Here is a 15,495-nt window from a genome sequence, read left to right on the forward strand (position 1 = left end):
TTGGGGGATTATAATAAAACCCCTTCTGGTATACATAAAATTTAATTCTAAGGCTTGTGTAGTTTGGTCATATTTTTTAAGAATTTGAGACGAAGTGAATTAAAGTTACTATTACCAGAAAAAGATTTAATACTAATAAAACTCTTACGGCAAGCAATAATTATCTCATATGTCTGCTTCATAAAACGACTCTCTCAGAATATGTGGGTCTTATAAAGGGATTTGCACGCTATAAGAGGCCCCTCCATGGGCATATGACATTGAAGAATAGCCCAAACTGGTCGCACTCTGCCCACTCCATTGACAAATTGACAATTATACAACCAACCAACCAACATACTAAAAGTAATTTCATCATTGTCAGCTACTAAACTTTTTAACAAAGACTACAAACACTTAAATTATAAAGTGCCATGTTAGTCGTTTACTTCAGAGAATAAATTTTGAAGTCAAGAGTTATAGGTCCTTTGATAGTAATATAATAGGACTAAATTGTTTGGACTTGTATTCATCTAATAGCTTCACTAAAAGAGAAATTTTACAAGCTATCTATAGCAGTTTCAGCTCTAATGCTGTCCAGCTGTTTACAACATGCCAAAACACATTATTAGATTTGCCTATCTTATTTCTCAAAACAAAACGTTTTAAGTTCTAGCCATACTGATTGTAAGAATGTTATTTACATAGGAATGTGAAATCAATTTCTCAGGCCAGCAGATACAACATGTTGTCAGCAACTGAGAAATATTTATATCATGACTCATAAGACGTAAGAACCTCTACCTTTTCAACTTAAGTAAGCATTTCAGCCTTTTCAGGTGATCTTATTGACCACTGAATCCATGAAAATAACTTCTCAAAGTGGAAGAGGTGCTTCCGGACATGGTAGATATGTACAGTATAGAGCAATGCAGCCAATGTGACCAGCATAAAGGATATCAAAGTCAACTGCCAGAAATCCTGAAATATTACAAAATAACAATAATGGAGTTAATTTGGTTCAAAGCATCATATTTCTCAATTGACACAAGAGTCTGGTGAACACAATCCACATGTGACATGACACACTTCTCAAATGTGTGGCATGAAGAACTAATCATATTTCCACCACAACCAAAAGTCAAATGAGGATGAATGGTACTAAGAAAAACACAATTTCTTAAGTTATCAAGAGTGTTAGAATACATTAAGCCCTATAGGCCCAAAGGCCAAGGCCTGTTAGTATTACTAGTACAGTACTCCCATTTCTTATACATCACTCATTTTGTGCACCTATACATACGGCATACAGGCTTCTACTTGTACAGGTTACAAATACAGAAATATAGAATTTCCTTCTGCTCTTTTATCTGTTTCTTAAACTTAAAGAAACTGAGAACCAGAGAATCTGAAAATTTCATGATAGCCAAAAGATTCACCACAATAATAATGATACTCTTCCAATCTCGCTCTCTCTCACGACACACACAGATTGGAAGGATGTATTAAGTGCTCTTACTGAACTAACAGCAAAGCATAAACTGAACATACATGCATCAATCCAATGATATTCCATTAAGCCAAAACCAAAAGCTAAATAAGGTCACCTGTGGATTGGAGATAATTATTCCCATGACATAAGTCATCAAATCCAAAATAGACTGCAGAGAGTTCTGAACTCCTCCCACAACACCTCGATCAGATTCAGGAACACAATCCTATTTACAAAGGAAAATGAGTGAGAATACAAGTTGAAATTATTTTTAATAATAGAAGAAAGAGAGATATTAAAATGTATGAGTACTAGTTTGCTATAAATTTGCTATAAGTGTATAGTCCTAGTTTTATTTCTGGGGTTTCTCTACCTGCATTTGTTGGATGACAGATAAGTCAAACATCCACAAACCAAGCCGAGATGTTGCTACTCCAGCCATCAGCATAGACGCTGATAAAAGGCCATTTTGCACAAATATTGAAGCAACGCATAGTATAAGGCAGAACCACTGCATGAAAACCACATAAACTCCATAAATTCAATGGTTAATTAGGAGTAACTTTGACAAAGAATGGCCTATAACACAAATAAGATTACTTAAAGAATCACTATTTATATCTGTGTTTTTAGAAAGGGAAAAAATGCAATTGCAGGTTATTACAATTTACAAATGGGCATGTGACTTCAAAATAAGTAATACTACTAAATCTATCTTCTGAATACCAAATGACCTGTTATGTGTCTACTGAAGTTTTCACCTGAAACCAGATAGACCAGAGTCCAGTTCTAAGTGTTGAAATGTGAGATTGTAATATTGGGTATACAACTGTTGCAGCTATTCCAATCACAGCACTTACTCCACGTGCTAACCCTATAACATAAGCAGGTACACCTTCCCATTCCAAAGTAGCCGTCATCAAAGTTCCAAAGCTGGATAAACAAAATCAGTAAGAATTTGTTCAACATTCAGCTAAGCCAAAAAAACAGCATGGAAAAAATATACACAGAGACTCAGAGAGAGGAAATTTTATGTACTTTGAGGTGTAGTTAGAAGCAATTTGAAGGAAAAATAATCAGATGTAAAATGCATAGCAATTAAGGGGAGATAAGACCTGTGAAAAATAGACAACCTAAAACATATTCATATATTCATTCACTCATGAAGAAGTTGTAATTGATAGATCACCACCTGTCCTGAAAGCTTAAACTAACACTTATCCCTAAAGTTTAAGATGTTAGGAAATGATGAATTTGATCATTTAACCATTATTCCAAGAGTAATTAGGTTCTCACCTAAGGACGGTGAAATAGAGCAAAGCCAGAGCTAATCCAGGGAGCACAACATCTTGTTGCCAATACACTTTCCATGCATCAAAACAAGGGATCCATCCAAATATACTCATTACACAGCTTTCCTCTGCCAATGCTGAATTGCCTCCATCATCAGAAAGCAAGCTTTCTGTCTCTTCAACACTATGTGAAAGTCTTGAGACCCTCCTTTGGCTACTTTCACCTAAAGCAGGTATCCCATTATATACAGAGATAAAAAGCCAATATTCCACCCAAACAGTAATAGCATTCCACAGTGCTAAAGACACAGCAGATGATGTTAGTGACACAAAGCTGATAACAAAGCCAGATAATACAGGGGCTCCTAGCTTGCTTATTAGATCAATTCGCCTGATAATTGAATTCAGCTTTGTCAGCGTTTCTGGAGGATGGCCTTCTGACATCACAACCACCCTGTAAATTAAAAATAGATAATATATTACATAAAAGTTATTATTATTATTTTTTAATATAACAAATTCCTTATTCTCCGTTTGGTAGCCAAGAAATCAAAGGAACTTAAACCAAAAATGACAAAATGGTGTGATAGCAACAATACAATATAACAAAAATTAAGCATTACTAAGGCACAAACTGAACAAGGATTACAAAAATATGAAATGTTTAATACTTTCTAACTAAGGAAAAATAAATTTTAGATGATATGTCTGGCAGGATCAAATTCTGACCACCAACAATACTGATGAACATTTCAACTAGAATTACACAGTACTTTCTTTTTTTTCTTTTTTTTATTTATTTTTATGTAAGTGAAATTATGAAGTCATTTTTCACTTGAAAGCCTCTGTGCAATTACCATTCCCTTTCAATCAAGATGGTACCAGCGAGGGTTGAAAGTGCTGCGATTGCTCCGGAGATGTTGGTTAATATCACAAGAAAGATGAATGCTGTAAAATTTGTGGACTTCAAGAATGAAAATTTCAGTAGTGCAATCACTGTGCCTCCAGCAATTATATAAGCGAGATTTTGTGCTACCAACCAAAGTCGGAGAACCTGCCAATAGAGTTTAAGATGCATATTTATCTATCAATGATTTAAATTTGTCTCAAACAGCAAGTTCAACCCGCATACTTTTATAAATAACTCAGTAAGTTTAAATTATCATATAATGGTTTGTTCATGTTCCATCCTGTAGATGAAGACAACAAGATTATCTAAGCAAATCAATTGGTGGACAGCTTAGGAGGATTAATTCTTGTCTCTTTCTTTCTTAGTTTATTCTTTTTGCTTTTACAAATGAATAACAGATTTGTCAAAGAAGGCAAAGAGGCTACAACCCCAGTACCCTCCATCACATTGTTGTGTTCTGCTATAACATAAAGAGTTGGGAGGGCCTGTCTGAAAGGCATTTAAGCAGAATAAATATGCCAAAAAGGAACTTGCCAGCCATCTCCAATAATCTTTTAGAAGATAGTCCTGGCTATAAATTGTTAAGAAGAACTATACATTGATTAGAATCCATAAACTTCTCGTCGTGCCTGTTCAAGAGCTAGTCGTCAGGCAATAATTAGTTGGCAAAATATTTTGGGTGTTTCTAGGAGACTTTTGAAAATTTGTTTTATTTTGATGTTCACCAATCACAAATCTGTCTCTTTTTTTTGGTTGATTATATTACATACGCACCCAATATATCTTAAACTCATGCCCTTACCCTCCATCCTAAATCTGTAAACTTAATATAGTGTACAATGAATAGATTGGTAAGCAAACCTTTACATATGTCAACCTATCCACCCATTGTCCAACAATGGCACCGAAGAGCACAGTAGAAGAAGCTTCTGCCACACCATAGATAGCTGCAAAAAGTAAAGAGTTTGGCCAAATGTTGATCATGTATAAACCAACAGAGAATTCCCACATCCTGCAACAAGAAAAGAATTCAATAAGAACTTAATTCCAAACAGTATATCTAGAGGAAGTGTATTGGGTGTGAGGAGTCACCCAATTTGTCATTATTGGCAAAATATTGAAGGGCAAATGCATTGGTCAATATAACCATGTGTTTGGATTCAATCAGGGCACATTGAATCAATCTCTTTCATTAGACAATCAACAAAATCACATGGAACATGGTCCTCAGATAAGTTTACTTGAACAGACTCAGTCTATTCATGAAACTAGGTTGATCTCTAGGGCAAAATGTTGCATAAACATGTAGGGAAAGATCAAAATAAAAAAAATAAAATAAAAAAATTGGAAAATAAATCTGGCTGGCTACTTGTTCTTCCTTCAAAGATGTTTCACTTAATATCTCCATAGTTCTAATTTCTTGGCACAAGATGGGCATAGCTGATAGCTGTAGTATTAACAGATTGTTCACCTGAAATCGCTTTGTGTAGTTTATTTGTTGAATTCTCAAGCAGTAGCTTTTAATAAAATTTTAGCAACTAATAAAAAGCCTTTCAATGGATCAAAATCCATAGCAGTGTTCATACAATCTGAATTTGAACACCTCAATAATAAACTAATTCATAGAAAATGGGAAAAAAAAAAATGAGAAAAAAACACACACACACACAACAACAACAACAACAACAACAAAAACAAAAACAAATTCAATCCTTAAATAGACCAGAGTGGTAAAATTCACTCAACACTTGAAAACATCCAGGGAAATAAAAATGAAAATTATACTGTTTGAAATAGTTCTAAAACATTAAAGTTGAAAGATTTAATTTTTAAAATGTCACAATAGCAGTGAAATAGCTTCAAATTCAATAAGCCTAACAAAAAATGGTAAACAACAACAAGAACCAGCTTTAGTCTCAAAATTTGTAGTAAAATAAAAAACTTTAGTCTCAAAAATTTCAAGCCTTAATCTCAAAATGTTGAAATTATTATAGATCTTCAATAGACTAGTCAGTTCCGCACATGTATTTTTTTCCCAAAAATATATATATATATATATATATTTATAAAAAAATAAAGAAGAAAAACCCAGCAATGAGAATGTAATTGTAAACACAACACTGATAGAAAATGAGAAATAAACCTGGCACCCCATCTGGCGAAAAAGTGACCAACGTACAAGTACGTGAAAAGTGAAGAAGGGATAGAATTGTGTTGAGTATCTAATAAAGGTTTTTCTTGCTTCGCTAGAAGTGGTTCTCTCTCCATCTCTTCTATTTCAGCCTCTTCTTTCGGATTATTATGTTCACGTTCAAAATTAAAAGTCTTTCTAAGATTTAGTAATTATTGTAATTCCAACTATGGGATATGCATGTGTGGTTGTACTTGTATGTTATGATGATGATGATGATGATGATAATATTGATAACATGATTGCATCACCATCTTTTCGAAAAAAACAGCTATGAGTTGTACGTGATGGAACCCCCTCTGAAAGTTGCTGTTACGATACTAATACTACAAATATGTTGTTTGACTTGCTCTAAGATTCGGGTGTTTTTGTTTTCTTCTACAAATATATAGAGAAATGTTTGGGACACAAATTTTGATATAACTTTGTATCACAACTCGTTACATGATGAATTGTGATTAGTAAGGGTGTGTTAGTGGGCCATGTGGGGATACATCCTTACTAATAACAACTCGTCATATAATGAGTTATAGCACAAAATTATGTCAAAATTGGTGTTCTTAGCATTTCACAATATATATGTACTTATTTTTTTTATTTAATTGAAAATTTGAAATCAAACAATGGAGAATTTACACCCTCAAAAAAAAAAAAAAAAAAAAAAAAAAACAATGGAGAATTTAGATCCGATGCAATAACATGACCATGACCATCCATGCAATTTATCACTAGGTTGTGAGATGTAAAAGTTAAAAATCTAATGATAAAAGGGTAAAAAAAATTTAAAAAGTAAAAGGTTAATAAAAATTTACCATATTAGCTTTTATATCTTGCACCTGATAGTAATTGCATGGTTCGAATCCCAATCCAATAAGGGCTAGTATCCTACAAAGTAAAAAGTTAAAGCAAATATATGCATTAAATTTAACAAATTAAATTAGAACAAGACTTAGATACAATATTTAAGTACTGTTCTTTAAGTTTTTATCTTAAAATTCTGTCATGTGGATTTTTTCAAGAACTTAAGGAACAACACCTAAACTAAATGACTGTTAATACTCAAGAGTTTTGTAATTCAATAACATTGTCCCTTCTCATTTACAAAGAAATCAAATAATGATTCAAATTCTCCATCTCCTTTATTATGATTTTCAAATTAATAATAAAAGAACTAACCCCTATAGTTTAAAAGGTAAGCAATTTAACCTCAACCTATCAACCTTATTGTCCGATAGACCATAGAGTTTGAAATATTTATTTTTCCAAAGATATATGTTTCAATTCAAGTGACAACTCACAACTTTTTTTTTTTTTTTTTTTGTGTTAAATATTGTACAACCAAATCATTTTAATGAATTAGTGAATTTAAAAAAGGGTTAATTTTTTTCCTTCAAGAGATAAGATTGTCTCCCATTTGAATGAACTATTTTAGGGGGTTTTAAAAACGAAAATTTTATAAAACTAGATAAGGAAGTACATCAGCAAAATTATTTTGTTTTTTGGCAACACATCAGCAAAAAGTTGACCCTTCTAACAGTCAGCCGTCTTTACAGCAGAGGAGAACAGCCCAACAATAAAATAAAATAAAAGTGTCTTTTCTAACACGTACCCATGTGATTGCTCAACCTCTAAACAAGGCCTTTTCCATGAACAGTCAGATCAAAGAGTTGGATTTTTCAGTGGAAAAAGACAATTTTTATAGTCAAGACTTTCCATTGTTTTCTAGTGCAGTGGGGTAAGATACATCTTTTTTTTTTTTCTTTTTTTTTTCTTTATTATTTTTTTTCTTAAAAAAAAATTAAGAGGAGGTTGTATAGGGATATTTAAATAACAATTTTTATTATTTAAATAACATTATACATATTTTTATATTTTTTTTTATCTACATATATTTTCAAAAAATACAAGCAACCTTACTTAACGATCCTAAAAAGTCTAATTTGGCCCTAAAAAGTCTAATTTGAAGAGGTCTTTGTACTAGCACTAGGAGTAGGCAACTGTATGCCAGTATATATTATATCCAGTATATATTATATCCAGCCTTTACCACGTCAGCACAGGTCCAATAGCAATAAAATAGTGATAAAATTATTGATTTTTAAATTGGGCTTCTAGATTTGGTAGTGATAATCCTTTGTTTTTGGTTAAATTGATAGTTATAATCACTTTGTCCTGTTATGGACTATATTGGTTAAATTGATAGGAAGTCTTGTTAACGGGTGTTATTAAGCTAATTGTTAATAAATCATTTTAGAAAAGTATTAATACAACTTTTATGAAAAATATAAAAAGTAGTGAAAATAATTTTTTATAGAAATTTTTTTAAAAATATATCATTAGTCAGTACTTTTAGAACATTTATTAACTTTTCTTTTTAATAAATATGAAATTTAATGTTAAGAGGTGCATTCAAACCACCAATTTGGTCCAATTCAACATTTTGGATTGGTTTTTAACAGATTAATTAGTTAGATTGAATTTTATATATATATATATATATATATTTTTTTTTTTTTTTGAAGTTTAGGTTAAATCAGGTTCAAGTTTTCAAAAATGTTTACCCAATCCAACCTTATCATTAAGGATTGGTTTTTAGAACTATCATGGGTTTTTGGTTGAATAGAAGATTTTCGATACAAGAGAGTTATATTAGATTAAAAAAATGCTTGAAACTTTAACTCAACTCCGATCTATGTACCTTATAAAAAAAAATTAAATAAAAAAAATAAAAAAATAAAAAAACAAAAAAAAACTCCGATCTATGTACATCCCATATGGCATTCATCCATGTACACCCCTTAGAGCATCCACATCCGGATCTTATATTTCATCTTATTTTACCATCCCAAAAAGTTACTTTATCAATTATACCATACCATTTTACAATACACCCAACATCCCAAAACTCTATTATTTTACCATCTTATTAAAATATTGTTCTTTTAATCTTTTTTTATTATTACTTTTCCAACTGTCATTTCTTTTTTCAAAATCAACTATTCCCAGCTTTTTCAAATGCTTGCATTTCCAATGGTCATCCTGCCAGCAAGAGAAAGAGAAGGGTTGAACGGACTGTGCGCTATTAAAATAATTGCTTTTTGGATGGCATAGCGCTACAGTGCGATCTCATTTGTGAGATCGCACTGTAGCAATATGCCAAAAAATTTTGGACGGTCCCAGGTATAGCTATCTAATTGCTGAAGTAATTTGGGCCAAATGCCAAATATATTTTACAATTTGGCATTTAAGAAGCCCGCTGTTGATGCTCTAGCCCTATTTACATAGGAAGCATAAGTGGATGATACTATCCTGACAATGATGCTTGGCATGTCTTTCATGTGGACTCGTATAGATGACAAAAATTGATGCTAATTGGCAAATCTAGTTTGAAGTTTGAATTTGTTAGGTTAGGTAGAGGGTCAATTTTGCTTGAAAAAACATAATGAATAGGAAGAGCAGTAGCAGGTAGAAGACATTTGTTAGTGTTTTTGCCAGGGGGCAGCTCTATTCACTATACTGATTACTGAACTCGAGGAACCTCGCAAGTTGTGAACAACTCAACATAGATCCAACCAAAACACAGGATCCAATATAGATTTAAAGGTTCATGTAATCATTGTCCTTTTTTTCCTTCTTTATTTGATTTCTTTTTGTTTTTGCTGGATCTGCTTCCAAACATGTCAAAAAAACTGACACTCAACAAAACCTTAATAAATTGTAAATGTAAACTTTTTTTTTTTTTTTTTTTGGAGAAAGAATTGTAAATGTAAACTGAGATTTGTATTGTCCTTCTTTTAATTTGGTCTGCTAAATGATAGAATATTGGAAATGACACATCACACCTCAAAAAAAAAAAAGGCACATGACTTTACAGTCCCTAACACGAGTACATGAGGATTGAAACTTGAAACCTCAGATCCCCATCTTTGATTGAGGAATACCACACTAATTCAAGACCATTGTATTGCAAATTTTAAAGCATAAAAGAAATTTATGTTCATATTGATTAGGAGTTAACTGAGGCCAAAATAACTTTAAAATACATCAAATACCTACTGAAGGGCTACCTCTAGTAACAAATAGCAGAGGCAGCCAACCAGTACATTTACACAGTTGCGAATAAAATTCATAAATTTATCATTATAATTATCAAGTTAATTAATTTATGAAAATATTATTATTCACAACCCCATTGAAGACCCATTAATGTATGAAAATATTATTAATCACGACTCCATTGAAGACCCCATTAAAGGTATCTTGTGCATCTAGTATATGTATCATCTCTCTCACAATATATGAGCTCACAATTAGGTGAGACCCACATGTGAGAGATCCCAATGAGTTCTAGTTCAACTAGTGCCTCCGGCCTTAAAAGTTCTAGATAGAAGTTGAATCCATGGGTACAATACCCATTAGGTGCACGTATAACTAAACACCCAAAAAAAAAAACATATGAGCAAGGTTGTCAAAATTGGGGTCCTATGTAGGATCGTTGAAGGTAGGTGAGATCATAAATCATAAGATTGAATCGTAAATAGTAAGATCCTACATATTTTCATATTTAAAGTAAAAAACACATTAATAATGACTTTGTATGTTAAATAATCACGTAAATTATAAATTCATAAAAAATATAAAAAACCTAAGATTTGCATCATATTATATTATTTGCATGTCATACATCACTAAGTCTATACCAACTAAACAAATATATTTAATTTTTGACTCAATGTATCTAAAAAACTCAATAAATGTTTAATTAGCAACCAAATACCAAAATATTTATTGAAACATATGGAAAATATTCTCCAAATTCTAAGTTCCAAGTTTGAAATCCAAAATAAGTTAGCAAATAGAAACTAGCTAACTACAATATGAAATCCAAAAGCAAGATGAATATTAAGGTGAAGTGAATATTTAATTATTCTCATTCTAAGGTTTTTATAACCACCGTCCTAAATTTCTAAGCATTATCATCCATTTCATCATCTATGTAGACATTATATATTTGTATACTAGAGCTGAAAAAGACATCAAGATATAATTTCACACTCAACTATTCAAGTTATACTACTCAGCAACAATTAAAGGGAATACTCAAAAAAATCAATCAATCAATATACAAATACAAGCATAAATAAGAAAATTATATATAAAAAAATATTTTAATAATATTATAACACAAATTAGTATATTGATCAAACAAATTTACCAACATTATAGCTTAAAAGGAAAGCAAAGCCAACATCAAAATTTTCAATTTGAAATGATGAAACATTCCTTCATTTTGACTACAAGCGAACTAAAAACTAAAAAACATTTGCTTAGGTTAACATAATTTTATTAAAAAAAAAAAGTCATACCATCACAACATGAAAAAATAAAAATCCTTAAAGCTTCATCAAAACAAAAAATTTATCCCATAAAAAAAATAATAAATAAATAAACCAAAAACATTTTGCGTGATGTTTCAGATGCTGCCAGCCACTAATGAGGCAAAATCAGTGGCTGGCTGCATTTGAATCGTAGGATCGCACGATAATTATCTTAGTCAACAGTAATTATCGTGCAAATCAAAAACATTAGATAATTATTGTTGATTGAGATAGCAACACAGAATTTGCCATGAAACCAAAGGATCCTTTAGTTCAACAAACTTGGGCAAGGCAAACATGCTAGTTGCATGATGTTTCAGATGCTGCCAGCCACTGATTTTGCATGATTTTTTTTTTTTTTTTTGATAAGTAGATTTTGCATAATGTTTCAGTAATTATTTCTTTGTCAACAATGTTATTCAAATTATAAAATTTTGTATCATTTGGTAATTAAAGAAAATAATGCAAACAACCATTTCCTAGTAATGACTGAAAACCTCAAAGGATTCTTGCCAATGAATGGGCAATGAAGAAATCATTTTCTGATGACAATTAAAAGAATTTGTACAGTGCAATATTTTGGGTTTTTCTTTGGGGGATGAGGAGTAAAAAAGACAAGTGAACAGGAAAAAAGAACAAAATCTTGTTACAGGCACATTCAAGGTGCGCGAAGAACAGCATAGCTCCAAGCTGAGCCTAGAAACAAGGAAAAATAAATGATAGCAGATTAGTCAAACCAGAAATATGCTTAACTGAACAGAAATTATAAACAACTCATGCCCATATCTAACATATGTTTCAGGCAAGAAATATACAATCAATGATCCAGCAATCCAAGACTGTTACTAAGTACAACACGCTACTGAATCTGCAAATCGAAAAGTATAGAGCAAACTCAACAATTGTGATCTACTTGAGTGTTTCATCTAACTCTACTTAGTGCCACTTCATTTAATCATTACTTTGCTTTACTCTTGTTAGTTAGTAAATAAAACTTGAACCATTGATTTTGGTCTCCTTGCAAACTAACATGCTACTACTACACTCACTCATTGTGTTTGACTTCACATGAAAGCATTGATTCATAGTTCTACTTTCTATACAACTCATCCACCTCAAAATTATCATTGTACAAGTATGTTCATTGCAATTATGGATTACTCATTGACTGCTACTCTCATGAACAGAGCCTCTCTTATATGATTTATATCCAGGCTTATTAAAAAAAATATCTTGAAGTGATGACTAAAATGTAACACAAAACATCTGACTAACTAAAAATAAAAAACTTTTACCTTGCTATTGCCCTTTTTAAGCTTCATTGAAACATATATAGGATAAAAGGATTGGTTCAGGTTAAGATGATAAAGCAGCCGAGTGAAAAAGAAGCATAAATAAATAATGAACATGAAAATATAAGTTTAGGTATTTTATTTGTATAAAATAGCTCAGACTAAGGTCATTTTTTTTAAATTCTAGAACAATTGAAACCCCATTGCAATGAAGTCAAAGATAAGGGCCGCAGGCTTCTGCAGATAAGAAAACCAGTGGTCCATCCAAACCCTGCACTGCATTCCAACATTCAGCCTCATCATTTTCATTTTGCACTTCAAGGAAAAAGCTTGCCATCTGTGGGTTTATACCCTCTCTCAAAGCCTAAAACTTTATTTCTATCAGGTCCATGAAAATGAAAGAAAGTGGCTCTCTAAACACCATAACGAGTCAAATATCCAGTACAAGAGAACTTTCACTATCAGTATTTATCACCATATAATTTTGCACAATGATATTACCAACATAATGTGCATGCATGTGAAGGTATACCCAGTCCATTGTCATAGGTAGGACCCACCCCCCCCCCCCCCCCCCCCCCCCTTCCCCTCCCCTCCACACACACAAATAAAAGAAAATAGCTAAAGATAACATCCTATGGGACAATTTAACAAGAGAGACAGTAGCTTCAATGATTACACTAAGGCAAATCAAACAAGAAAGTCAAGAAAGGTGAAACCTAAGCATGTGAATCTACAAGAAACCAACAAAAGCATCACTATTTTTAGGGTAAAGAACAAAAAAAAAGGTAAATCAACTTACTAAATTATAGTATTAAGTGCCCTAATAACAAAAAAAAAAGGTAAATCAACTTACTAAATTATAGTATCAAGTGTGCTAATCAAATTCAGATAAGTGCATCTTACTGCCAAATAAAAACAAAATTATATGTGAACCCACAAAATAGATTCTCACAAAACCAGACAAAAAAGGGCATGTTAAGAACACAATTGACAGTGAATAACCCATGGTCTTCATATGTTTGTAAACATCCTGCTATTCTAAATTAAGTACAAGGTAATGAGAAAAACTAAATACAATAAGGCCATGTAAACATCTTGCTATTCTAACTTAAGTACAAGGCAATGAGAAAAATTAAGTACAATAAGGCCAAACGTAATAAGGATATCAACTTACATTTGATTGTTTCGGACTCACAAGCCTAAAGGGTCTACTAAGAATCACCCTTCAATTCGTCTGAATCTGAATCACTGGCATTATAACCTACCATATACCAACATATAAACTTTTAATTAGAACAAAAACAACCGGAAAAAAAATAAAATAAAATAACAAAAAAAAAAAAAAAGGAACCAAACACAGGGGGGGGTGGGGGGGGGGGGGGGGGGGGGAGGATATGGAGTTCAACCTGGATGCTTATCACTAACTTTCCAAACAGAAGACCGAGTTCTTGATGCCCTTGTCATCCAAATTCTTCCCTAAAATCCCAAGAAATCAGCTCAATTTTCACAAAATAAGTAAATCTACAAAAAGTACCAACAACAGAGACTACAAGAGTAACAAAGGGTGCAGAATCAATACAATATATAAATAAAATAAAATTTCTTCCGTGAAAACACACACATGCAAACTAAAACTCTAATGCTCCATTTGATCACTGGGAAAAGTTCCAGAGGAAAGTAAACCAGAAGTTAAAATCAAAAACTTTTGTCCCTTAAGACCTCAGTTTGCTTTTATTGACAACTAAAACAACATAAAGTTTGTAACTTTATTATCCCCATAATCTGCAGATTCTTCAAAACAACAACCAAGCCTTAATACCAAAATTTTGGAGTTGGTTATAAATCCTCAACGGACTAATCATAGTTTGCTACATGTATTCTTTGCCGCCATTCTATTCTATTCTATCCTATCCAAAAGCATACTCTATGTTCTTTAATTAACATGTTCTTTGTTATAAATTCAATTAATGTTATACTCTCTCTACCCTTTTTTTTTATCAACTCATTCTTCAAAACATTAAAATAAAAATCCTGCTTTGAAACATATTTTACTCATCCAATTCCAACCACAAAAATCATAAAAGCTAATACAACAATCCCAACTATCCAAACCAAAAACTAGACTAGTATCAAATATAATACTTCCTACTCAAATGAATCTACTAAAAAGAGAAGAAATTTAAAATTTTTAAAAATGACAACAAGAACATGCACATGTGTTTCAGTCCACAACTCCACAAAAGTCATATTAAGATTAAACCCACATGAAACAACTGCAACCCAAAAAAAGAAAAGACCCAACAAAGTGACCAAACCCTAAACCCCAAAAAAACAAAACCCAACATATATAATCCCTTAAAAAAATAAAATTTAAATCAAAATTAAAAAGAAAATTAAATGAAATAGACCTTCTGGGCATCTCTGGATATGCCATAACCGCTATAATACATCTGGGCAACCAAGATCTGCATGTTGATATCTCCAGCCTTTGCTTCCTTCAACGTGTCCTTAAACCACCGCTTCACACAGTCCGACACAACCTCCGACAACGGCAACCTCGTATTGCTACTACTCACGTCATTGTTGTTGTTGTTGTTGCTGCTCGACATGTCGTTTTTATAACTACTTTCGTTGGACTGGTGAAAACCTGGTCAGAGAAAGAAAGAAGCAATCTTTAGTATTGACAAAGTATAATAAAGAGTTAGTTTTAGAGACAGTAAAAAATAAAAATAAAAAAGTTTTGATCTTTTTTCAAATATGGGTTCTTCAATTTGTTTAATAAAGTTCTTACCTTTGGTTACTTGGGATTTTTTTTTTTTTTTTTTTTTTTTTTTTTTACAAAAATAGGAGCCGAAGATTTTGAAAGTTGGGAAGAGGGTTTTAGTTTACGAAGGGAAACGGAATTTCGAAACTTAGCAAATTGACTTTCAGAGGACTTTTATAGATGGAGGCCGTGTT

The 15,495-nt window shown here is 32.0% G+C and overlaps 2 protein-coding genes across 2 annotated transcripts; both read right to left on the bottom strand.

Annotated features, from left to right (window-relative positions):
• Positions 1-482: 482 nt before the first annotated feature.
• LOC126692489 (solute carrier family 40 member 2-like) lies at positions 483-6,080 on the bottom strand. Its single transcript, XM_050388111.1, has 8 exons — positions 5,817-6,080; positions 4,535-4,685; positions 3,621-3,817; positions 2,768-3,217; positions 2,233-2,404; positions 1,845-1,982; positions 1,587-1,697; positions 483-960 (listed from the first exon to the last, which is right to left on the bottom strand). The coding sequence occupies exons 1-8, from the start codon at positions 5,939-5,941 to the stop codon at positions 793-795; spliced, it is 1,512 nt and encodes a 503-aa protein (XP_050244068.1). The 5' UTR covers positions 5,942-6,080; the 3' UTR covers positions 483-792.
• A 5,666-nt stretch (positions 6,081-11,746) lies between these two features.
• Positions 11,747-15,462, bottom strand: LOC126692490 (uncharacterized). The gene is made up of 5 exons (XM_050388112.1): positions 15,329-15,462; positions 14,946-15,184; positions 13,944-14,013; positions 13,712-13,798; positions 11,747-11,938 (listed from the first exon to the last, which is right to left on the bottom strand). Exons 2-4 carry the CDS (start codon positions 15,144-15,146, stop codon positions 13,749-13,751), a joined length of 321 nt encoding a protein of 106 aa, XP_050244069.1. The 5' UTR covers positions 15,147-15,184; positions 15,329-15,462; the 3' UTR covers positions 11,747-11,938; positions 13,712-13,748.
• Positions 15,463-15,495: the final 33 nt, after the last annotated feature.

This window comes from Quercus robur, chromosome 7 (assembly GCF_932294415.1).
Source record: "Quercus robur chromosome 7, dhQueRobu3.1, whole genome shotgun sequence".
Taxonomy (NCBI): domain Eukaryota; kingdom Viridiplantae; phylum Streptophyta; class Magnoliopsida; order Fagales; family Fagaceae; genus Quercus; species Quercus robur.